This window comes from Bufo gargarizans, chromosome 3 (assembly GCF_014858855.1).
Source record: "Bufo gargarizans isolate SCDJY-AF-19 chromosome 3, ASM1485885v1, whole genome shotgun sequence".
NCBI classification, from domain to species: Eukaryota; Metazoa; Chordata; class Amphibia; order Anura; family Bufonidae; genus Bufo; species Bufo gargarizans.
The window spans coordinates 408,934,587-408,959,600 of NC_058082.1; the positions used below are offsets into that span (position 1 = coordinate 408,934,587).

General features: G+C 42.5%; 1 protein-coding gene across 1 annotated transcript in view; it reads left to right on the forward strand.

The window, feature by feature from the left end:
• The window catches only part of LOC122932106, a 62,062-nt gene extending 40,895 nt beyond the window's left edge, over nucleotides 1–21,167 (forward strand). Inside the window, exons 3-4 of the mRNA XM_044286326.1 lie at nucleotides 18,978–19,134; nucleotides 20,427–21,167. Coding sequence (XP_044142261.1) covers nucleotides 19,034–19,134; nucleotides 20,427–21,099 — 774 coding nt within the window. The 5' untranslated portion in view covers nucleotides 18,978–19,033 and the 3' untranslated portion in view covers nucleotides 21,100–21,167. The remainder of the gene's footprint in view (nucleotides 1–18,977; nucleotides 19,135–20,426) is intronic.
• The last annotated feature ends 3,847 nt before the right edge of the window (nucleotides 21,168–25,014 follow it).

Sequence of the window (25,014 nt, forward strand, 5' to 3'; positions counted from 1 at the left end):
CAAGTTAGCTTTTGAGGAATGGTGCCATTGGCTAGAGGAAGCCAGACACCCTATTACCGTGTTTACCGACCATAAGAATCTGGCCAACTTGGAGTCAGCCAAGCGTCTGAACCCGAGACAGGCCAGATGGTCTTTGTTCTTTTCAAGGTTTAATTTTATTGTCACGTTCCGCCCTGGGGTTAAGAATGTGAAGGCTGATGCCCTGTCACGTTGTTTTCCGGGAGGTGGGAATTTTGAAGACCCGGGTCCCATTTTGGCTGAAGGTGTGGTGGTCTCTGCTCTTTATCCTGAATTGGAGGCAGAGGTTCAGGCAGCCCAGGCAGAGGCTCCTGATCTTTGTCCTCCTGGGAGGTTGTTTGTGCCTCTCGCTTTAAGACACCAGGTTTTTAAGGAGCACCACGATACTGTCCTTTCTAGGCACCCGGGGGGTAGAGCCACAGTGGATCTCATCGCTCGGAGATTCTGGTGGCCGCCGCTTCATATGTCGGTTGAGGGTTTTGTGGCAGCCTGCGAGACCTGCGCTTGTGCCAAAGTCCCTCATTCACGGCCATCAGGTCCTCTCCTTCCATTACCCATTCCTTCCCGTCCTTGGACACATGTGTCCATGGACTTCATTACGGACCTGCCTCGTTCCTCGGGGAAGACTGTGAATCTGGTGGTGGTGGACCGTTTAAGAAAATGGTGCATTTCATTCCTTTTCCTGGCTTGCCCAATGCTAAGACGCTGGCGCAGGCATTTATTGATCACATTGTCAAATTCCATGGTATTCCTTCAGACATAGTCTCTGATAGGGGCACGCAGTTTGTTTCCAGATTCTGGAAGGCTTTCTGTTCTCGCTTGGGGGTTCGGTTGTCATTCTCTTCTGCTTTCCACCCGCAGTCGAATGGCCAGACGGAGCGTGTCAATCAGAATCTGGAGACATATCTGCGCTGTTTTGTGTTCTTTTTTGTCCCTTGCTGAGTTTGCTTTAAATAACCGTCGTCAGGAGTCACCATTTTTTGGTGCATATGGGTTTCATCCGCAGTTTGGGACATTCTCGGGAGAGGGGTCTTCTGGTTTACCTGATGAGGACAGATTCTCCTCGTCTTTGTCATCTATTTGGCAAAAGATTCAGGATAATCTAAAGAGCATGAGTGAGAGATATAAGAGATGTGTGCCTGGTCCAGACCTGAATGTTGGTGATCTGGTGTGGTTGTCTACTAAGAATATCAAATTGAAGGTTCCCTCCTGGAAGTTGGGTACTAAGTTTATTGGGCCTTACAAAATCTTGTCCGTCATCAATCCTGTTGCCTACCGTCTTGATCTTTATCAGACTTGGAAGATCCATAATGGTTTTCATAAGTCCTTATTAAAACATTATGTCCAACCCATTGTACCCTCGTCTTTGACTCCTCCTCCGATTGTGGTTGGTGGTAATCTTGAATTTCAGGTCTCTAGGATTGTAGATTCTCGTGTTGTCCGCGGTTCTCTCCAGTACCTCGTTCATTGGGAGGGTTATGGTCCTGAGGAGAGGATGTGGGTCCCAGTGACGGACATTAAGGCCACTCGTCTCATCAGGGCTTTCCATAGGTCCCATCCAGAGAAGATGGGCTCTGAGTGTCCGGAGTCCACTTGTAGAAGGAGGGGTACTGTCACCACCAGACATCTGAGAGGCTCTGACAGACGTTCTTCAGAACCTCCTGCTTGAGGTTCTTTTGTTTTGCTTTCGTTTTGTCATCTCGTTAGCCTCTCTCAGCTGTCATGTAGTTGCACTGATTGCATCCCTTTAAATCCCTTCCCATACTGCATCACTTTGCGGTTTATACAACTTCCTGGAGTGTGTACATGCTGGATGCTACAACTGATCCTTCTACAGATCAGTCTGTTCATTGATTTGTGTTTTTCTGTTTGCTTGATCCTAGGTGGCCCTGACTCCCTCCGTATTAAGTGTAGGGAGCCGGTGGTCGTGTCCCCTCACTGTTATAGGGTGTTCAGGTGTCATACAGTCGAGGCACGAGGGCATGCAATTTTCTATCATAGAGATCTTTGCATGGGCTGAGAAGACAGGGAGAGTTACAGGGCTTAAATAGGGGTCACCCTTTTGTTCCTTAGTTTCGGATCAATCCAGTCGGATCCTTATTTGTAACTTCTTGTTTTCTGTTACACCATCCGTGACATTTTTTCTTTATGCTGTGTGCCACAATAAAGCACAGTTTGGCCCCTAAATCCTGGTGTCTGTGAAGAAGTGTGTGATTGCAACCCCCGGAAAAGAGCTAATCCCCCACAGGGGCATTACTGGGGATACTGTAGGGACATTACTGTGGGCATTATTAACACTGGATGCACAGTAGGGGAATTTTATTAATAGAGGCACAAAAGAGGGCAGTATTATTCCAGAGACACTATAGGGAACATATCATTGTTAGTAGCACATTAGAGGGTATTATTACTGGGGGCATTATTATTACTGGAGGCATAATAGTGGGCATTATCTTTTCTGCAGGCACTATAGGGAGCATTATTAATACTGGTGACACTATTGAGGCATTATATAATAAATAAATAAATAATGGCTGCACACACATATAAGCAGTAATGCTGAGAAATGGGGATCATTCTAAATTCAAGTGGTACTATACCTACTATTTGGATCAATGGAAGCTCTTAGTGCACATTTTGATCAAACTTTTGTCGGGCCCATCCACCAGGCGTCAAGGTGGCTTCCGCGGACGGGTCCCTATTACTAATATACCGCCTCTCTTGACTTATCCAAGTCCACATTAACAGGGCAGTGAAGGAACCAGCTACATTTGTACTTTGCTCAGAAGCTTCAGGCAGAGGGGCGTGTGCTCAGTCTAAAAGAGGCGCCACCCTCAGATAAATATTACAAGAAAGTTTAGACTGGCATATTCTTATTCATAATCATAGTCATGGGTGCACATCCATAAGGCAAACATAATAAATAAAAAAAATAATGGCTGCACACACATATAAGCAGTAATGCTGAGAAATGGGGATCATTCTAAATTCAAGTGGTACTATACCTACTATGTGGATCAATGGAAGCTCTTCGCGCACATTTTGACCAAACTTGTGTCGGGCCCATCGACCAGGCGTCAAGGTGGCTTCCGTGGCCTTCTGTCATTCCTAATCCAGATGCCGGCCCCCGGCCCCTGTATTGGTGGTCATTCACACTGCAGGGACACTGTTATGGGGGAGGGGGGGATCAGTGGATGGCACATAGCATAGGATGCTATATATGTGTCATCCAGAGATCCCCCATAACAGTGCCATTCACAGATCCCAGCCCATAACAGTGGCATCCACAGAACACCCCCACCATAAATGTTTAGATCACTTTGTTTCTTACACCGTTCACACAATTCTTATATACAGGATTCGTAGGATTCGAGATTCGAAAGAGTTGATATATTCGAAAACCTTTTCGGATAAAAAATAAAATTGGATTCGTCCCACCTCTAATAAAAAGCTTCGTCTCCAGAAAGGCAGGATGTAAAAAAAGAGAATAAAAAAAATAAATGGAAAAAAATCACTGCAGAAATGGGTTAAGCTCAAAATAAGTAGAATGTAAAAAAATTTCTCCCAGACGTATCCATAGTCTTTAAGGATAGTGATAATCTAATGCTCCGATGCTGTCTCTCAACATATATACTGACACAAAAGTTAGTTTTGCCTCCTATCTTAAAAGGGATTAGCTCATGAATCTTTCTCTTACCAGAAGACCATCAAAAGTTGTTAATAGCTTGTTAATAGTTTGCTGGGATTCATATATTGATGACCTATCCTAAGGATCAGTCATCAATGATCTGTGGGGGTCTGGCTCCCAACACCCCCACCAATCAGCTGTTTGAAGAGGCTGCGGCGCTCTGGTGAGCATGGCGGCCTCTTCCTAAGGGCTCATGTGTGCCGTGCATCGAGGACTGCAAATTTCGGTCCCCATTGCACTGTCCGTGTGGCCTGCACTGATGGATACTGAACTATTTAATTTGAATAAGTCCACGATCTGTCTGCACCGGGAAAAAGAAGAGCATGTTCTATTCTTTTGGTGCAGAGGTACAGACTGAAATGGAAGCGCTCCCTGGCCTTCTGCACCATATCTTTCAGATTCAAGTGAATGGGTCCGCATCTGTGATATGGTGCGCACACGGACAGTGTCCGTATATTGCAGAAAAGTCAGGCAGAGGCACAAAGCATTACCTATCATATTAATGCCATGCACTTCCTAAGTCCAGAACACACTCATGTGAAAGAGCACTTAAGCCTCACTAGCATGTTTGTCTCATTGTTAGGCCTCATGCACACGACAGTATTGCTTTTTCAGTGTTTTGCGGTCCGTTTTTTACGGATCCGTTGTTCCGTTTTTTGTTTCCGTTTCCTTTCCGTTTTTCCGTTCCGTTTTTCCGTATGCCATATACAGTATACAGTAATTACATAGAAAAAAATGGGCTGGGCATAACATTTTCAATAGATGGTTCAGGAAAAAACGGAACGGAAACGGAAGACATACGGATGCATTTCCGTATGTGTTCCGTTTTTTTTGCGGACCCATTGACTTGAATGGAGCCAAGCACCGTGATTTGCGGACAAGTATAGGACATGTTCTATCTTTTCACGGCACGGAAATACTGAAATACTGAAACGGAATGCACACTGAGACACTCCAGTATTTTTTGCTGAACCATTGAAATGAATGGTTCAGTATATGTTCCGTATACTGAGCTAAAAAAACGTCCAGTATACTGAACGCAAAATACTGTCGTGTGCATGAGGCCTTAGGGCTTATGCACAAGACCATTGTTTTTGTCTGCATCCGATCTGCATTTTTTGGGGCCTGATGGGATACACCCAAAGCTATTAAAAGAGCTTAGCGTTGAACTAGCAAAACCATGAACAGATTTAGTTAACCGATCACTGGTAACAGGAGTCGTCCCAAAAGATTGGAAATTAGTAAATGTTGTGCCCATTCACAAGAAAGGTAATGGGGAGGAATCGGGCAACTATAGGCCAGTAAAACTGACATCAATAGTGGGGAAATTATTGGAAACCATACTTAAGGAGAGAATTATGGAACATCTAAAATTCCATGGATTGAAAGATGAAAACCAGTATGGGTTTACTTCAGGGAGATCATGTCAAACTAATCGTATTGATTTATTTTATTGGGTGACTAAAATAATAGCTGGCGGAGGTGCAGTAGACATCGCCTATCTAGACTTTAGTAAGACTTTTGATACTGTCCCACATAGAAGGCTAATCAATAAATTAGAGTCTTTGGGCTTGGACTCCCATATTGTTAAATGGATAAGGCAGTGGCTGAGAGACAGACAACAGAGGGTTGTAGTCAATGGAGTATATTCAGACCATGGTCTTGTTACCAGTGGGGTACCTCAGGGATCTGTTCTGGGACCCATATTGTTTAATATCTTTATCAACGAAATTGCAGAAGGCCTCGATGGTAAGGTGTGTCTTTTTGCTGATGACACAAAGATTTGTAACAGGGTTAATGTTCCTGGAGAGAAATGGAAAAGGATTTAGGAAAACTAGAGGAATGGTCAAAAATCTGGCAACTAAAATTTAATGTTGATGAGTGCAAGATAATGCACCTGGGGCATAAAAACCCAAGAGCAGAATATAAAATCAGTGATACAGTCCTAACCTCAGTATCCGAGGAAAGGGATTTAGGGGTCATTATTTCAGAAGACTTAAAGGTAGGCAGACAATGTCATAGAGCAGCAGGAAATGTTAGCAGAATGCTTGGGTGTATAGGGAGAGGCATTACCAGTAGAAAGAGGGAGGTGCTCATGCCGCTCTACAGAGCACTAGTGAGACCTCATTTGGAGTATTGTGCTCAGTACTGGAGGCCATATCTCCAGAAGGATATCGATACTTTGGAAAGAGTTCAGAGAATAGCTACTAAACTAGTACATGGATTGCAGGATGAAATTTACCAGGAAAGATTAAAGGACCTTAACATGTATAGCTTGGAAGTAAGGCGAGACAGAGGGGATATGATAGAAACTTTCAAATACATAAAGGGAATTAACAAGGGAAAAGAGGAGAGAATATTTAAAAGAAGAAAAACTGCTACAAGAGGATATCGTTTTAAATTAGAGGGGCTGTAAGACCGTGAACCTGGGAGGCACCCCCAGGATACAGCAAAGTCATGAAATAAGGAAAGCGACACAGACACCAGCTACTGATGCATAAAACAGAAACTTTACTGAACAGTGGTATTAACAGTAATTACAACAGTAGTTACAAAGAGTATATATCACATACAGTATCAAATACAATGAACAACACAATGCCACATTTCCTTCTCTTGCCCCCAAATGACACTGTTCATGTGCCCTCAATACTCCCAGCCTAGATGCTGGAGTAGCCTTGTAAGGTCCAGAATACCTTATACTCCAGGCTCAGAGTCAGGGTACCAGCCCAAAAGAACAATCGCACCCAAGGCAGCGTACACAGCAGAGCCCAGCAAGTCAATACTGTGCCGCAGGGTAACGGACCTGACCGATGGCGCACACAGCAGAGCCTACAAGTCAATAACCGTGCCGCTGAGTCACTGACCTGGGTATGTCCTGTGTTCACTGGTTGCTCCAAACAGACAGCAAGTCCGTGCCACAACATGTGACCCTGCAGAACCTGTGACTCTGACCCTCTGTTCTGATACGCTTCCTGAGGCTGATACTCATTCCTGCGAACAGAATCTCTCTCTCTCTCTCATCTGTTTAGCATATTCAAATCTCAGAGTGTGCTGGCTGTAGATGCAAAACAGTGGCCTGTAGTGCCCAAAATTCCAGCATTCAAGAATCAGTGGCTGTTTCTCCATATTACAGGGCAAAGGTTTAAAAGTAATATCAGGAAGTATTGCTTTACTGAGAGAGTAGTGGATGCATGGAATAGCCTTCCTGCAGAAGTGGTAGCTGCAAATACAGTGAAGGAGTTTAAGCATGCATAGGATAGGCATAAGGCCATCCTTCATATAAGATAGGGCCAGGGCTATTCATAGTATTCAGTATATTGGGCAGACTAGATGGGCCAAATGGTTCTTATCTGTCGACACATTCTATATTGCAGACCTGCTGTTTGCAGGCCGCAATATGGGCTTGGCCAGCACACATTCATGTGCATGAGCCATAAGGGTTCATTTGCACATTCGCATGACCGTAATTTTGTTCCACACGTGTTCCACATTTTTTGCGGATAGGATGCGGACCCATTCATTTCAATGGGTCCGCAAAAGATGCAGACAGCACACTGTGTGCTGTCCGCATCCGTATGTCCATTCTGTAGTCCCACAAAAGAGACAGAACATGTCCTATTCTTGTCCGTTTTGCAGACAAGGATAGGCATAGTTAAAATTGATCTGCAAAAAAAATAAATGGATGCAACATGGATGTCATCCGTATTATTTGCAGATCTGTGTTTTGCAGACCGCAAAATACATATGGTTGGGTGAATGAACCCTTAGCCAGTGATTCACTGGTCACCTGGCCTAGTTGCAGCTCAGTTCCATTCAATGAATGGACTTCAGCTGCAATACCAAGCACAGCTGCTATACAATGTATGGCACTGTGCTTGGTTAGCTGTGAGGAGGCTACACCACTCATAAGAGTGTTGTGGCCTCTTCAAACAGCTGAAATCAGACTGCCACCAATCAAATATAGATGACCTATCCCTTGCGGGAATCACACTCTGTGTCAGAGAGGGATTGTGCGCACTGCATGATCATGATTGTTAATTCTGTGTGCCTTTGCATGATCTTTCTGTAACAGAATCATACTGACATAAACCTGTCATTATGATTGTGTTACAAAAAAGTCAGGCAGAGGCACAAAGCATTACCAATCATGGTAATACCATGCACATCCTAAGGCCCCTTTCACACGGGCGAGTTTTCCGCGCGGGTGCAATGCGTGAGTTGAACCCATTGCACCCGCACTGAATCAGGACCCATTCATTTCTATGGGACTGTTCACATGAGCTGTGATTTTCACGCATCACTTGTAGCAAGCTCTATTTTATGCGTTTTTCACACAACGCAGGCTCCATAGAAGTGAATGGGGCTGCGTTAAAATCGCTAATATCCGCAAGCATGGTTGCTAGGAGACGATCGGGATGGGGACCCGATCTTTATTATTTTCCTTTACAACATGGTTATAAGGGAAAATAATAGCATTCTGAATACATAATGCATAGTACAATAGCGCTGGAGGGGTTAAAAATAAAAAATAAAAATGTAACTCGCCTTAATCCACTTGCTCGCGCAGCCCGGCTTCTCTTCTGTGCTGTGTACAGGAAAAGGACCTGTGGTGACGTCACTCCGGTCAGCACATGGTCCATCACATGATCTTTTTTTACCATGGTGATGGATCATGTGATGGACCATGTGATGACCAGAGTGACATCACCACAGGTCCTTTACCTGTACACAGCACAGAAGAGAAGCCGGGAAAATAATGCAATCTACAGAACACCGATCCCAAGATCTCTCATCATCCGGCACAGTTACCATTAATTTGGGAAAAAATTCAGGATCTCCAAACATTGGGGGTAATAATTCCAGTCCCTCTATCTCAACAGGGTCAGGGCTATTACTCAAACCTGTTCCTAGTTAAAAAAAAAAAAAAAAAAACGGGGGTGCCTATCGAATGATAATAAACTTTAGGGACCAAAACAAGCATGTTACCTACAGGAAATTCAAGATGGAATCCCTGAGCTCCACCATCCTTCTAATAAAAAGAAACGCCCTGATGTGTACAGTCGACCTAAAAGATGCATACTACCACATCCCGATCCATACCGAGTCTCAAAAAATTCCTGAGGTTCACCATAAAATATCACAACCTAGCCCATTTTCAATTCATTGCCCTCCCCTTCGGGATATCACCTGCCCCCAGAATATTCACCAAGTTAATCGTAGAAATTATCGCCCTTCTGAGAACTCAGGGTCTTACAATCGTCCCCTACTTAGACGACTTCCTAATCATATCAGACTCAGAACAAATAAAAATAGATCAAGACAGGTTTCGTGAACTTTTAAAAGATCTAGGATGGATAATAAACTTAAACAAGTCAAGCCTATCGCCAAAAGCAAGGGTAAAATTTCTGGGAGTTCTTTTGGACTCCACAAAACAAACTTCCTTCCTTCCAGAAGGAAGGATAGAAAATATACAAAAAACTGTCAGAGTTTTTTTTAAAAGGAGGTTTTATTCCGTCAGGGAGAGAATGAGTCTCTTAGGGCAGATGACAGCTTGCATTGTTGCAGTTCCATGGTGTCAGGCCCATTACAGAACCCTCCAGGCTTGGCTTCTGAAGAAGTGGGACAAGCACCAGTCATCACTAGATCAAAGGATCCGGATCCCAGGACACGTAAAAAGCTCCACACTCTGGTGGTTGGATTAAAAAAAGCTAATGAAGGGCATAGAATTGCAGAAAACACCAGCAATAATTATGCAGACCGACGCGAGCGGCACGGGATGGGGAGCAAAGGTCAACACAAACCTCTATCAGGGAATCTGGTCTATGGCGATATACATAGTAACATAGTACATAAGGCCGAAAAAAGACATTTGTCCATCCAGTTTGGCCTGTTATCCTGCAAGTTTATCCAGAGGAAGGCAAAAAAAAAACAAAAACTGTGAGGTACAAGCCAATTTTCCCCACTTTAGGGGAATAAAAAATTCCTTCCCGACTCCAATCAGAATAACTCCCTGGATCAACGACCCCTCTCTAGTAGCTATAGCCTGTAATATTACGCTCCAGAAATACACCCAGGTCCCTCTTGAATTCCTTTATTGCACTCACCATCACCACCTCCTCAGGCAGAGAGTTCCATATTCTCACTGCTCTTACCGTAAAGAATCCTTTTCTATGTTTGTGTACAAACTTTCTTTCCTCCAGACGCAGAGGATGTCCCCTCGTCACAGTCACATTCCTGGGGATAAATAGATGATGGGATAGATCTCTGTACTGACCCCTGATATATTTATACATATTAATTAGATCTCCCCTCAGTCGTCTTTTTTCTAAAGTGAATAACCCTAATTTTGATAATCTTTCAGGGTACTGTAGTTGCCCCATTCCAGTTATTACTTTAGTTGCCCTCCTCTGGACCTTCTCCAGCTCTGCTATGTCTGCCTTGTTTACAGGAGCCCAGAACTGTACACAGTACTCCATGTGTGGTCTGACTAGTGATTTGAAAAGTGGTAGAACTATGTTCTTATCATGGGCATCTATGCCCCTTCTGATGCCACCCATTATCTTATTGGCCTTGGCAGCAGCTGCCTGACACTGGTTTTTGCTGCTTAGTTTGCTGTTTATTAAAATTCCTAGATCCTTTTCCATGTCATTGTTACCGAGTGTTTTACCATTTAGTATGTACGGGTGACTTGCATTATTCCTTCCCATGTGTATAACTTTAGATTTGTTAGTGTTAAACCTCATCTGCCACTTATCTGCCCAAGCGTCCAATCTATCCAGATCCCTCTGTAGTAGTATACTGTCCTCTTCAGTGTAGATTACTTTACATAGTTTAGTGTCATCTGCGAAAAATTTATACTTTACTATGCAAGCCTTCTACAAGATCATTAATAAATATATTGAAGAGAATAGGGCCCAATACTGACCCTGAGGTACCCCACTAGTGACAGTGACCCAATCTGACTGTGTACCGTTAATAACCACCCTCTGTTTTCTATCATTGAGCCAGTTACTTACCCACATACAGACGTGTTCTCCCAGTCCGAGCATTCTCATTTTATATACTAACCTTTTATGTGGTACAGTGTCAAATGCTTTGGAGAAGTCCAGATATACGACATCCATTGATTCGCCGCTGTCAAGTCTAGAACTTGCCTCCTTATAGAAACTGATTAAATTAGTTTGGCATGACCGATCCCTCACTAAGCCATGCTGATATGGGGTTATTTGCTTATTTCCATTGAGATGCTCTAAGATAGCATCTCTCAGAAAACCTTTAAACAGTTTACCCACAACAGATGTTAAACTTATCGGCCTATAGTTTCCAGGCTCTGTTTTTGGACCCTTTTTGAATATTGGCACCACATTTGCCATGCACCAATCCTGTGGGACATTCCCTGTCAGTATAGAGTCCGCAAATATCAGAAATAAGGGTCTGGCTATGACATTACTTAATTCCCTTAGGATACCGGGGTGTATGCCATCCGGTCCTGGCAATTTGTCTATTTTAAGTCGGTGATGTACTTCTTCCTGGGTCAGACAGGACACTTTTAATGGGGAATTTTTTTTTACATTCTGGAATGTCATCTGACAGCTTATTTTCCTCAGTGAATACATTGGAGAAAAAAATATTTAACAGCTTTGCTTTCTCCTCGTCGCTCTCTGCAACTCCGCCCTCATTACTCTTTAAAGGGCCGACACCTTCAGATTTATACTTTTTAACATTTATATAATTGAAGAACATTTTAGGGTTAGTTTTACTCTCTTTGGCAATTACTCTCTCGGTCTCTAGTTTGGCCGCTTTTATTTGTTTTTTACATGTTCTATTTTGTTCCTTTGTCATTTATTGCTTTATTTACAGTTCTATTTATCCACATTGGTTTCTTTTTGTTCCTTAACCTTTTAATCCCATACGGTATGTACCTCTCACAATGAGATTTTAGGATGTTTTTAAAGATATCCCATTTTGTGGCTGTATTTTTTTTTTTTTTTGAGGACTTTGTCCCAGTTAGTTAGGCCTATGGCGTCTCTTAGTTGGCTAAATTTAGCTTTTTTGAAGTTTTGGTATTTTTGTTCCTCCCTGTAGAAACGCTCTTTTGAATGATAATTGGAAGGTTACTACTTTATGGTCACTATTTCCCAGGTGTCCCCCAACCTGCACGTCTGTTGTTCTATCAGGCCTATTGGTTAATACTAAGTCCAGTATGGCCGTCCCTCTAGTCAGGTCCTGAACCAGTTGGGAGATGTAATTGTCTTTGGTTATTGCTAAGAATCTGTTTCCCTTATGAGATATACAAGTTTCAGTTTCCCAGTCTATATCTGGGTAGTTGAATTCCCCCATAATAACCACCTCATTATGATTTGCTGCCTCGTCTATCTCGTTTAGTAGTAGATTTTCTGTGGACTCTGGTATATTAGGTGGTTTATAGTAAACTCCTATTAGTAATTTATTGTTGTTTTTAGCTCCATGGATCTCTACCCACAGTGACTCCACATGTTTATGTCCCTCACTTATATCTTCACAGGTGCAGCCCGTCCCTACGATAGAGCCTGTAGCCAATAGAAAAGTCGTCCCAGTTCTCCAGGAACCCAAACCCCTCCTTCCTACACCAGTTCTTGAGCCACTTGTTAATCTCCCTAATCTCCCGCTGCCTTTCTTGTGTGGCTCGTGGTACAGGCAGTATTTCGGAAACATACTACCTTTTGAGGTCCTTGCCCTAAGCTTTTGACCTAAATCCCTGAAATAATTTTTAAGGACTCTCCACTTACCTCTAACTTTGTCATTGGTTCCGATATGGACCATGACCGATGGATTTTCTCCAGCCCCTCCCAATAATCTGTCAACCCGATCCGTGATGTGTCGAACTCTAGCGCCAGGAAGACAGCACACTGTTCGGCGATCACAGTCTTTGTGAGAGATTTCCCTATCTGTTTCCCTAATAATGGAGTCTCCCACTACCAGCACCTGTCTGGCCTGCTCTGCTCTCCTGGTTCCCTGCTTACTGGAGCTGACATCCCCCTGACTGGCAGAGGAAGTGTCCGCTGCAGCAGTGCCGTCCCTGGACTGACATCCCCCTCATCTGCCAAACGTACAAACCTGTAGGGGTGTGTCAGATCAGGGCTAGCCTCTCTGGCACTCTTCCCTCTACCCCTCTTTCTAACTGTTACCCAGCTAGCTACCTCACTTTCCTCAGCCTCCTCTACCCCAAAGAGTGCTTGCTTGGTGAGAAGCAAACTCTTTTTTGCAAATTGTCAATGCCTCTCATTGTTGCAACCTGCCCGTTTAGAGACTCGATTTGCGATTCCAAACGGGTAATTTGCTCACATCCTGAACAAAGATATACACCCTCGAACAGCAGTTCCAGGACTGCATACATCATGCAAGATGTGCACTGGACTGCGTTGTCAATTGTGCAACACATACTAAATGGGGATTACAACAGTAAAAAAAGTAAAACAGTAAATATGATTTAGAATTAGACCCTGTCTGCTGTAGTTGAAGGACTACCTAGAATTAAGCCAACAACACACAAGGAAATTATATCCAACCTTAGTTTCCAACTCCTTTTCTTAAACTTCTTTTTTTTACTCCACTTAATAAGAAGCCCACTTAGTAGAGCAAGCCTCAGGAAGAGCAAGCTCATGCAGTTCAGTGGTTCAGTTTATAGCACCTGATTGCCCAGGCCACTCCCCTTTATCAAGCAGAGAGAAAAAAATGGGTTTAAATGGCAACACCCAGCAGAGAAAAAAAAGTTTTAAATGGCAGTACTAAAATGCAAAAACTTAAATTTCAAGGATCTCGGCTTCAAACCACACTCCTGCAATCACTCCCACAAAACACCCAGCACTAGAACTCCTTTTTTTTTTTTTTACTCCACTTAATAAGAAGCCCACTTAGTAGAGCAAGCCTCAGGAAAAAGATAGCAATGCGATCCTCGAACTATCAGGAATTCAGAGCAGTATGGGAGACCTTGAAGGCTGCCTCGGCAGAAATGGTAAACAACCACATAAAGATCTTCTCAGACAATGTGACAACAGTATCCTACCTGAAACATCAGAGGGGGTACAAGATCAGTAAGACTACAGAATCTATCCACAAACATATTCTCCTGGGCAGAGGGAAAAGGAAAATCTATCTCAGCCATTCACCTAAAAGGAGAACAGAACTTAATAGCAGATTTTCTGAGCAGGACCACCATAGATCAGGGAGAATGGTCCCTAAACAGCGAGACATTCAACCAGTTGGTGGAAAAGTGGGGTCTCCCATCAATAGACCTATTCGCATCCAAACTAAATGCAAAAGTCCCATTATTTTGCACCCTGAACCCAAGGGACAATCCTTGGGCAATAGATGCTTTTTCCCAAAACCGGAATTGGGACCTCGCTTATGCCTTTCCCCCATTCCAGCTAATACCCAGGGTTCTACAGAAAGCCATGCAAGAGTCGGCAAAACTAATCTTAATAACCCTGTGCTTTATTATATAAAACTGAAACAAACATAGAAAGTAGACATATTTGATATCACCACATCCGTAACAACCTGCTCTATAAAAATACGATCTAACCTGTCAGATGAACATTGTAGAAAATAATAAAAACAGTGTCAAAACCCTTTTTTGGTTACCTTGCCTCACCAAAAATTTAATATAGAACGATTAAAAATCATATGTACCCCAAAATAGTACCAATAAAACTGTAACCTTATCCCCTAGTTTCCAAAATGGGGTCACTTTTGGGAGTTTCTACTGTAGGGGTGCATCAGGGCGGCTTCAAATGGGAAATTGTGTCTAAAAACCAGTCCAGCAGAATCTGCCTTCCAAAAACCATGTGGCAGTCCTGCCTTCTGCGCACTGCCGTACGCCCTTACATCAGTTTATGACCACATGTGGGGTGTTTTTGTAAACTTTAGAATCGGGGTAATAAATGTTGTTTTGTTTGACTGTTAACCCTCAATGTGTTAAAGAAAAAAATTGATTAAAATGGAAAACCTGCCCAAAAAGTGAAATTTAGACCTTTTATCTCCATTTTCCTTTAATTCTTGTGGAACACCTAAAGGGTTAAGAAAGTTTGTAAAATCAGTTTTGAGTAACTTGAGGGGTGTAGTTTCTACAATGGGGTCATTTATGGGGGGTTTCTATTATGTAAGCCCCACAAAGTGACTTAAGACCTGAACTGGTCCTTAAAAAGTGGGTTTTGGAAATTTTCGTAATTTTTTTAGAATTGCTTCTAAAACTCTAAGCCTTCTAACATCCCCAAAAAATAAAATGACATTTACAAAATGATGCATACATAAAGTAGACATATGGGGAATGTTAAGTAATAAATATTTTATGAGGTATCACTTTCTGTTTTAAAAACAAAGAAATAGAAATTTTGAAAAATGCTAATTTTTCTAACTTTTGGGTAAATGTGGGATTTTTTCATAAATAAACTCATATTGACTCAAACGTATGACTGTCATGAAGTACAATGTGTGAAGAGAAAACAATCTCAGAATGGCTTGGATAATTAAAAGCGTTCCAAAGTTATTACAACATAAACTGACACGTCAGATTTGAAAAAAAATGGCCTGGGCAGGAAGGTGAAAACTGGCCTGGGGTAGAAGGGGTTAAGTATTGGCTCACATGACCTTTGTAGGTAGAGATGTGTTGTAGCCAAAAAAAATGTATGCCAAGTTCGCCCTATTGACAAGAAGTTCCAACTGTGTTTGACAAGGAAACTATTAGTGATAAATAAGGTAGAGATAAGCAAACTGATTCTAAAGTTATCAGATTCATTATAAGTTTCACAAAGTTTTGACAATTGATTTTGGATGAATTGGATAAAAATAGTACGCAGTGCCATTTTTACTGTGATTGCATGACCAAGGGAGAGAGGGGGGAGGGCTTGCCCTGATTGGCTTACAGGGTAGTATTCAGCCAGCTCCTTCTGCTGAGAATGAGCCAGATGAAATTCTGTTCTCATTTGTGGATGTGATAGGATGAGTTGTGGCAGTGTATGACAAAAAAAATTGCAGGCACAAGCCAGTTACTAGGGGCATATAAAGATATAATTGGGTAGATTTTAGAGTTTTATCAGGGAAAGCTTAGCATAGAGAGTGAGAGGTTGGTAACTGGCTCAGTTGTTTCATACAACTTGCTAGCAAGCTCTGAGTAGTGATGGATGAACATCTGCCGGGACAGTTCGTGAACGCGATCAAATGTTCGCGAACCGCAAGTTCGTGGCGGGTCCCATTCATTTTAATGGCAGGCGAACCTGAAAAACCTTCAGCTCATATTTGCAGCCAAGAAATAATTACTAGAAGTGCACAAATAGTCCCACAACATGGACAGTGACATACCAGATGTATTATTCAAATTTGCGATCTCCATTCATTATTTTTTTCAATGCGAAGTATCGGCAATATAATTTTTGCATACGCGCATGTGCAAACCAGTTATAATAATTTTTTTCCAGTACCGTTTGTCACTGTGTGTAGCAGAGGGAACGCAGCAAAACAGCAAACAAATGCTGCAGTACCCAAATGCACTATATAGAAAGTATATTATTGGTATGCACCCCGCTTCTATCAGTTTTTTGGGGGGGGCGACTGGTATATCACACCAGTTATAATTATTTTTTGTAATTGCGTTTGTCACTCTGTGTAACTGCAGTATCGCAGCAGAACCGCTCACCACTGCTGCACAATACAAATCCACTATAATATGCTTTCTATGTTAGAAAGTATATTATAAGTGTATTACACCCCTATGTACTGCACATCTATCAATAGTACACCTATACCAGTCCTTAAAAGGACTTTTGTGGACCTATTTGATAGCGTTTTTGTCCCTAACAGCCTGTCCCTGCTCCACACAGCAACCTCTCCCTACACTGACAAAAGACAGAATGTAAAATGGCAGCCAGATCGGGTCTATTTATAAGGTAGGGGGTATGTCCATGTGCTGAAACTTTTCAATTGGCTGTCCTGTACCACCTGATGGATCTGTCCATGGGTCAAAATTCTTCACAGTGTAAAAGAATATGGCAGACGCGAATATCGCCATATGTTTGGCGAATTGCGAACGAGCAAAGTTCGCCGCGAACCGACCGCTCGGCGAACTGCAAGGCCATGACTAGTTCTGAGTTCCAGAATCCTGCAAAAAACAAAACAAAAAAAACAACATATTTTTTTCTGTATGAACCACCAGCGAGCTTTTTTTTGCTTAAAAAAAAACTTTCTGCAGTTTATAGGCTTATTGACAGTTTCTTGATGGCGTACATTCTTTTGCAAACACTGAGGAATTGCCCCTCTCATTTTTTAGATTTACTTTTTGTATTGGTCATTTCAGTGCTTTATACCTGTGTTACTGAACGTGTTGCGTATAACTGCAAGATATTGTTCCGTGTTATTGCAGTGTTGCTTTTGCTATAACACTATTGTTATATGTTATACACCAAATCAGACACACTATCACCTGCACCACCAAAGCAGTGGTGTATTATGCAACTTGCCCATGCCAAAAAATCTATGTTGGTCTCACTACCAGGGAATTAAAAATCTGAGTGAGGGAACACATACGAGACATACTGAAAGTTAAAGATGTGGTCGAGTTAGTCAATTTGAAACCAATCCCAAAGCATTTTAAGAAATTCCATCAAGGAAATCCGTCTCTCTTGAAAATACGTGGTATTGACCACGTGAATATGGGAATTAGAGGGGGGAATGTTATGAAAATGCTTGCTCAGCGTGAGACAAGATGGATCTGGACCCTTGATAGGATACAAACATAGGGTCTCAATGATGTCTGCGGTTTCGCTCCTTTTCTCTGAGTGCCACGCCACCATTTTAATTATAATTATTATTACGTTTTTATGTTAGTGTCATTATAATCTTTTTCATTTTTTATCTATTGTGCTCATTTCTGCTTAAGTGTTTTTAGTTAATATTTTTTTTTTATTCTTTATACACCTAGCTCATTTCCTTCTATTATATATATGCGTTGCTTTCCATCCTTGGTGACCCCTGGCGCAAATTTCTGGAGGGGAGAGAAAGGAGAAGAAAGGGAAGAGAATATATTGAATGTCCTCCATCCTATTTGAACTGAATGCTGCTATTACTGTGTGGATGTGTAATAAGGAATATGGCTGCTTAGCTTTTTGGAGACGAGATACATTTTATAGTACATGTTGATTCACCTCTATATATATATATGTATATATATTTTTCTAATATATTATATATTTTTTTATTTTTATTAAGTACTTAGTGTTCACCATGTATATGTAACATTATCTCTTTTAGGTTCACTTATCACACTATGTAATATATCACTTCCCTTTTTTTGCACTATATATTACACGGTAATTATGTCTCAATGCATGTTCATTGGACACACACTGATATACAGTATATCTAATGGTCTATACCTCTAAATTCACTTCATTGTGTAAGGCCTCCTGCACACGACCGTTGTGTGCACCCGTGGCCGTTGGCCCGTGTAACGTGTTTTTCTGCGGTCCCATTGACTTTCAATGGGTCAGTTGAAAACTCGGCTACTGCACCGTTTTGTCACCCGCGCCCGTGACCCGTGTTTCCTGTCCGTCCAAAAATATAACCTGTCCTATTTTTTTTCATGGCTAATGGGTCACGGCCCCATTCAAGTGAATGGGGCCCTGAAAAACGCGGTTGCACACCCGTTTGACATCCGCGTCCGCGCCCGTTTTATTTCATCCTTATGGCATGGGCAAATTGTCTGGCCAAACTTGTGGCAATAAAATTGAAAAAAAATATATACAGGAAGTTTTAGGTGACAGGATATGCTAATTTCTAGCCATCTGTGGTAAACAGCTTGTGTGTGGTGAGGCAGCCATTGCAGCAGGTTATTTTCATCCACCATGCCGTGATGGAATGTGGAAAAACTAATAACCCTGGTCCAGGAGAGGCCCGAGCTATGGGATACCCGTCAAAATTCCTATAGTGACCGATTAAAAAAGGATGCTTCGTGGGAGCAAGTGGCACGGAGCATGCGCAGAAGTGAATGGGCCAAAGCTGATAGCCGAGGCCGGGCAGAATTAGGTAAGTGTTAGCAATGTAGTTGTGCTGTCCTTGCCCTCTGTGTGGCCCAAAGATGTAGTTTTAAATTCCCTGAGGTGACAATAGTGTTTTTTTTTGGTGGTCCTGCCTCATTTTGCCTAAAGGCCTGTACATGGTTTTTTAAAGAGACGTCTATTTTTCCCCTTTATGAATTATTTACCTCACAATTGTTTATTATGTCATTTCTAAACAGTTAAACACAAACCAAAACCCGCTGGGCGAGTTGCCGGGACCAATTCCGGCAGGAAGATGACCAGCAAAGGCCGGAGTGGGGAGGGAACCTCGAGGAAACGGGCCTATATTTATACGGCCCAGTTGCAGTTTCTGCGGCCAGTAATGGAATTAAGGCCGTAAGTATTTTTAATGTATTTTTCAAAATGTTTAATATTTTCACACTTACGTTTGATTTTTGACGAGCTAAAGTGTCCAAGAAACTAATAGATACAGTTGTGTTGTTCTATTGAAGACCTATACTTTCTGTAGTGCAGCCATGTCATAACTGACTACATCCAGCTCTTCACCAACTGAAACTCCCAGCATGATAGAATAGCTGTAAGCTAATCAGTCCTGCTTGGAGTTGTAGTTGGGCATCAGCTGGAGGGCAACAGTTTGTACATGCCTGGTGTTGGTTGGCTACATCAGTTATGTGATGGAGTCAAACCAGGGGCCACCGCTTATGAGCTGAATGATGAGATGACACGTGAAGTGTGCAGATGGCGCCTCCCTTCTCTGTTTTGTTCGTGTAGAAGCAATTTATTGACCCTCCTGGAACATAGATGTTTCCAATTGGAACAAGAAAAGAGAATGGAGATGAACTTGCGCACTGCACGCATTATTTCCTCATACAGTAGATCATCGTGTTTGTCGGCTCCTAGTCACACACCAATATTTTAAAAAAGCTTTCAGAAAGCCTCCCATTTAAATGGGTGCCCTGAATAGTATTTTTTGGTAAAATATTTTTGGGCGACGTGAGATTTGTACCATAGCGACCTATTATCTAACTTTTGGATGTTTTGGAAATGGTTACCCTTTAGGTATTGGCATTGTCATTTATATTGCTGAAATGGTATTGCACCAAACACAACATGGGTTCGTTACATTGCTCCTATAAAATGACAATAACCAGATCCTATGCAAAAGGATAAAAATGATGTTGCAACTACGCTTGACCAGCAGGATTAAAACTACTACTCTCACCATGGTCAAGTGTGGCCTGGTACATGTTGTTTCTCTGTAAATTATGTTCTACTAGGTTAAAATTACATCTTGTATCTTTGGATGGTGGTAGCGGGGCACATACAGATGAGTTGGCCTGAATTTCAGCACTGGTTTTGGTCCTTGAATGAGGAATCCTCTTCAGAGGCTGGACAGCTCCAAATAGCAAACAATGTTTTCCCATTACAGGAACATTAGGCCTTTACAAGACTTATCCCATCGATAGATTTAAAATGCAATTCAAATTGGATTTCAACATTTCACATTGAAGCTGTTATTCTTTGTGTAAAATCAAATCTCTGATGTATGCTGCCACTCCGTATATATATTGTATTCACACGGTTGTTTTCGACTAATATAATCTATGTACTTTTGTAATGTTGAAATCAAATGATCTAATGTTTTCTTTTTTTTTTTTCAAATACAGTACTGTGGACAGTCTGGATCTGTCCCAAGAATCAGAAACGTCGGGCAGTGAAACCCCTGCGGTATTCTCACCCCAAGCAAGTCCTGCTCCAACGCCGGCTGAGGACCCGGAGGACTCCACACTGGCCGAGGCCCCCCTACCACTGGCAAGTCCACCCCGGATTGTCCAGCCCCAGCCCAGACTTCGCCGCCAAGTCCCTCCCTCTACCTCTGGGCAAGAGAGTCGGGAAGTTATTGACGCCCGCGTCATCGATTTTCTTGCCCAGAGGAGGAGTGATGGAGTTAAGGCGAAAATGTTACGGGGCTTAGGGCCGCTAATGAAGCATGTGACTCCTTTGGAGCATCATGAGTGCCTTGCTTCATTAGCGGTCGTTATAAAAATGTTTGCTCTACCCAACCATGGTGACATTCTGGGGAAGCTAAATGGCATGAAAGTAGACATTGAGAATGCCGAACAGCAGCAAAGGCCCGGACCCTTTGAATTTGCACCCCAAACATCCCAAGGGCCTTCTTACCAACAACAACCCCAGTATGGACTACCCCAGGGCCCAATGCAACAAGTGGGTCAGCCCCTTTACCCGGGCAGTTTCAGATCTGTGGCACCTCAACAGGCCAATGTAATGCCACGGTCTTCGTTTACACCGGCTTCATTCACTCAGGACCTGAATTTGTAAACATGTTTTAACTTTTTGTTAGGAGCACTTTATATGTTTTTTCCTTAATGTTGGAACCATTGGCTTCCATTTGATCACGTTGATCTCAATCGACATAAATGTTGTTTGAGCCAAAAAGTAGTCGACTGTTTTTTATTTGGCACACTCCACAAAACATTTCCTTTTCAAATTTCTATATAAAAAAGAAACACCACACACTTTAACTCACAAAGCAACACTTTATTTGGATAAGCAACATCTTTATTTTGGGATATGATGAGGTATTAAAAAAAAATTTGGGACCAGAAAATACAAATATAAAGATGTTAAAGTCAATTTAAATTTTGACCAAATCATCATTTATATTACTTTATAAGCAGATTTTAATGTGTGATGTCCAAAAAATCTCAGCCCGCAAGCCCACGTCAAGGGTCCTCATTATCTTGCGAGTCCCTACACTCAACTCCCACAATAATTTTTAGTATTCTATCTACAAAATAAAAAAAAAAGCGAAAGAGCCCAGAAGATTTCAAAATCTGCCACGAATAGCATCCCTCTGCCATGGCACGGACCCCTCTGGGCTGTAAAAGTAGTCTGCATAGAGTTCCCAAACTGTAATGCCTGCAGTCCCAGGTCATCTATGCAGAACCCATTCCAAACCCAAATCTGAAGACGTAGGAAGCTCTTCCATGTCAACAGAAGAGGAAGCCTCGTGAATCCTGGTAAAGTTGTGTAGAACAACACATGCTTTAATCACCAGGGTAGCATTCTCCGGAGCCATCTGTATGGATGACAAAAACACCCTCCACTTGCTAGAGAGTATCCTGAAAGCGCACTCAACATACTGACGAGCACGAGTCAACCGGTAGTTGAATATACGCCTCCTGACATCCAAACCACGCTTTGGAAAGGGCCGCATAACATGTGGAGTCAATGCAAACCCTTCATCCGCCACAATGACAAATGGAGCCGGCGGACCTGCATATCCGGGCAGTCTTCTGGACTCCGGCAGGGCAAGCTGGCTGGCACGAAGCCGCTCACCCATTCTAGAAGCAATAAAGATGCGAGCATCCGCAGTGCTTCCATAGGCCACGATATCAACCATTATAAACCGGTAGTTACTGTCAGCAAGAGCCATCAGCACTACCGAAAAATATTGTTTATAATTGAAGAAACGGCTCCCTGAATGTGGTGGCTTCTTCACACGGATGTGCTTGCCATCCATTGCCCCGATGCAGAAACTGCACAGAATTTTGGAAGCCCTCAGCGATCCGAAACCAATCGTCCACCTTGGGCTGCGGCATCACCGTCTCTCGGAGTTGCTGCCAGATGACATGGCAAGTGTGTCGTACAATACTCGAGATCGTCTAGGTTCCTAAAAGAAACTCAAAATGCAGGGATGCAAAAGAGTTCCCAGTGGCAAGGAATCTGTTGAGAAAAACAAAAAAAAACCCAGTAAACTGCAAATATAAGAGAACAACAGATTCCAGATTCAAGTATAATGTTGTATACACACCATGATTGTAAACACCCTATGTCTAGTGGTGGGGAACCTATGGGACGGGTGCCAGAGGCGGCACTCAAGGCCCACTGTGTGGGCACCCACACCCATTGAAAAGACTATGGTTTACAAAAATACACCCTTGAGTTTACAAAGCATTCATCAGCACAGGGCACACTATGCAAACTACCGGCAGCACTGAATTGAAGCCTGAAATTATAGCAAAATGCTAAAATGCAATGACGTTAAACTATATTGTAGTACAGTATTCATGCAAAATTGCTGTGTTGACAATTTGAAAAAAATGCTACGGATCTGGCTAAAACATTGCCAACTCAGTCTGATAACGTCTCGCCATCACTGCCCTATGTCCTTGGTTGATTAAACTGAAAAAAAAAAGGTGTATATGAGCTAAACACTAACAGCTATTGGGGTGTGGGCAGTACTACCACAACTAAGTTACATAAACTGTGTATAGCCCTTTTATAAATGCGGAGAGTGTTGTGCACGTTCAAAATATTGTGAACATTAGGCATGATGAAGACGTTAGCTGGAAATCTCAGGGGTTGGCAGCAGCACAATGCTACGAAATAGGGTACAGACCGGTATATAGACTTCTAAGAGGGTGGTGCACGCAGATGGAGATCCTGACTGACGGACCAAATTCTTTTCTAAAAAAAAAAAAATGCACTCGCCAGTAATTCAAGAAAAATATTACATTATTCACTCAGACAGGCAGGTTACAGCCTGCTGTAACATGGCTGACTGACTGAATCAAACAACATTTTAAACAAACTACTGGTGAGTGCAGAGGCTTCATGGATTGTCTGGAGGCCGTTAGCTAAACACAAGTTTGAAACTTGCACAAAAGCAAACCCAAAAAAACAATATTGGGATGTTAGGTGCCAGGGATTAACGGGATAAAAAAACAACCACAAACAAATGAAAGAAAAAAAAAAGGGGAAAGAAAGGTTACTTCTGCAAACATTAGCACATGTCCAACAGCAGCCATTTTCAAGCACATGTTCCTCCTGACTGAAGCAGTGCACATTACTGTTTTAACTATAAAAGTACTATACTGCATACCTCAACGTGACGATGAGCCTTTCCTCAGGAGTAATGCTGCGCCTCATATTGGTGTCCATGAAAGTGAGGACAGTACGTAGAGACGACAGCAAGCGATCAAATGTAGGCACTGACATCCGACAGAAGGAATAGAACTTTGCAGGATGCAGGCGCAGATCTTCGTAGAGGGAATGAACAGTGGCGTAGCTATAAGGGGTCGCAGCGGTCGCAATTGCCACAGGGCCCCCTCAAGCCAGGAGAACGCAGCCGCAGCTGAATAACTAAAATAAGATTTACAGGGGGCGGAGCGGAGGCCGAGAGGAGAGAAACTCAAAATGCAGGGATGCAAAAGAGTTCCCAGTGGCAAGGAATCTGTTGAGAAAAACAAAAAAAAAAACAGTAAACTGCAAATATAAGAGAACAACAGATTCCAGATTCAAGTATAATGTTGTATACACACCATGATTGTAAACACCCTATGTCTAGTGGTGGGGAACCTATGGGACGGGTGCCAGAGGCGGCACTCAAGGCCCACTGTGTGGGCACCCACACCCATTGAAAAGACTATGGTTTACAAAAATACACCCTTGAGTTTACAAAGCATTCATCAGCACAGGGCACACTATGCAAACTACCGGCAGCACTGAATTGAAGCCTGAAATTATAGCAAAATGCTAAAATGCAATGACGTTAAACTATATTGTAGTACAGTATTCATGCAAAATTGCTGTGTTGACAATTTGAAAAAAATGCTACGGATCTGGCTAAAACATTGCCAACTCAGTCTGATAACGTCTCGCCATCACTGCCCTATGTCCTTGGTTGATTAAACTGAAAAAAAAAGGTGTATATGAGCTAAACACTAACAGCTATTGGGGTGTGGGCAGTACTACCACAACTAAGTTACATAAACTGTGTATAGCCCTTTTATAAATGCGGAGAGTGTTGTGCACGTTCAAAATATTGTGAACATTAGGCATGATGAAGACGTTAGCTGGAAATCTCAGGGGTTGGCAGCAGCACAATGCTACGAAATAGGGTACAGACCGGTATATAGACTTCTAAGAGGGTGGTGCACGCAGATGGAGATCCTGACTGACGGACCAAATTCTTTTCTAAAAAAAAAAAAATGCACTCGCCAGTAATTCAAGAAAAATATTACATTATTCACTCAGACAGGCAGGTTACAGCCTGCTGTAACATGGCTGACTGACTGAATCAAACAACATTTTAAACAAACTACTGGTGAGTGCAGAGGCTTCATGGATTGTCTGGAGGCCGTTAGCTAAACACAAGTTTGAAACTTGCACAAAAGCAAACCCAAAAAAACAATATTGGGATGTTAGGTGCCAGGGATTAACGGGATAAAA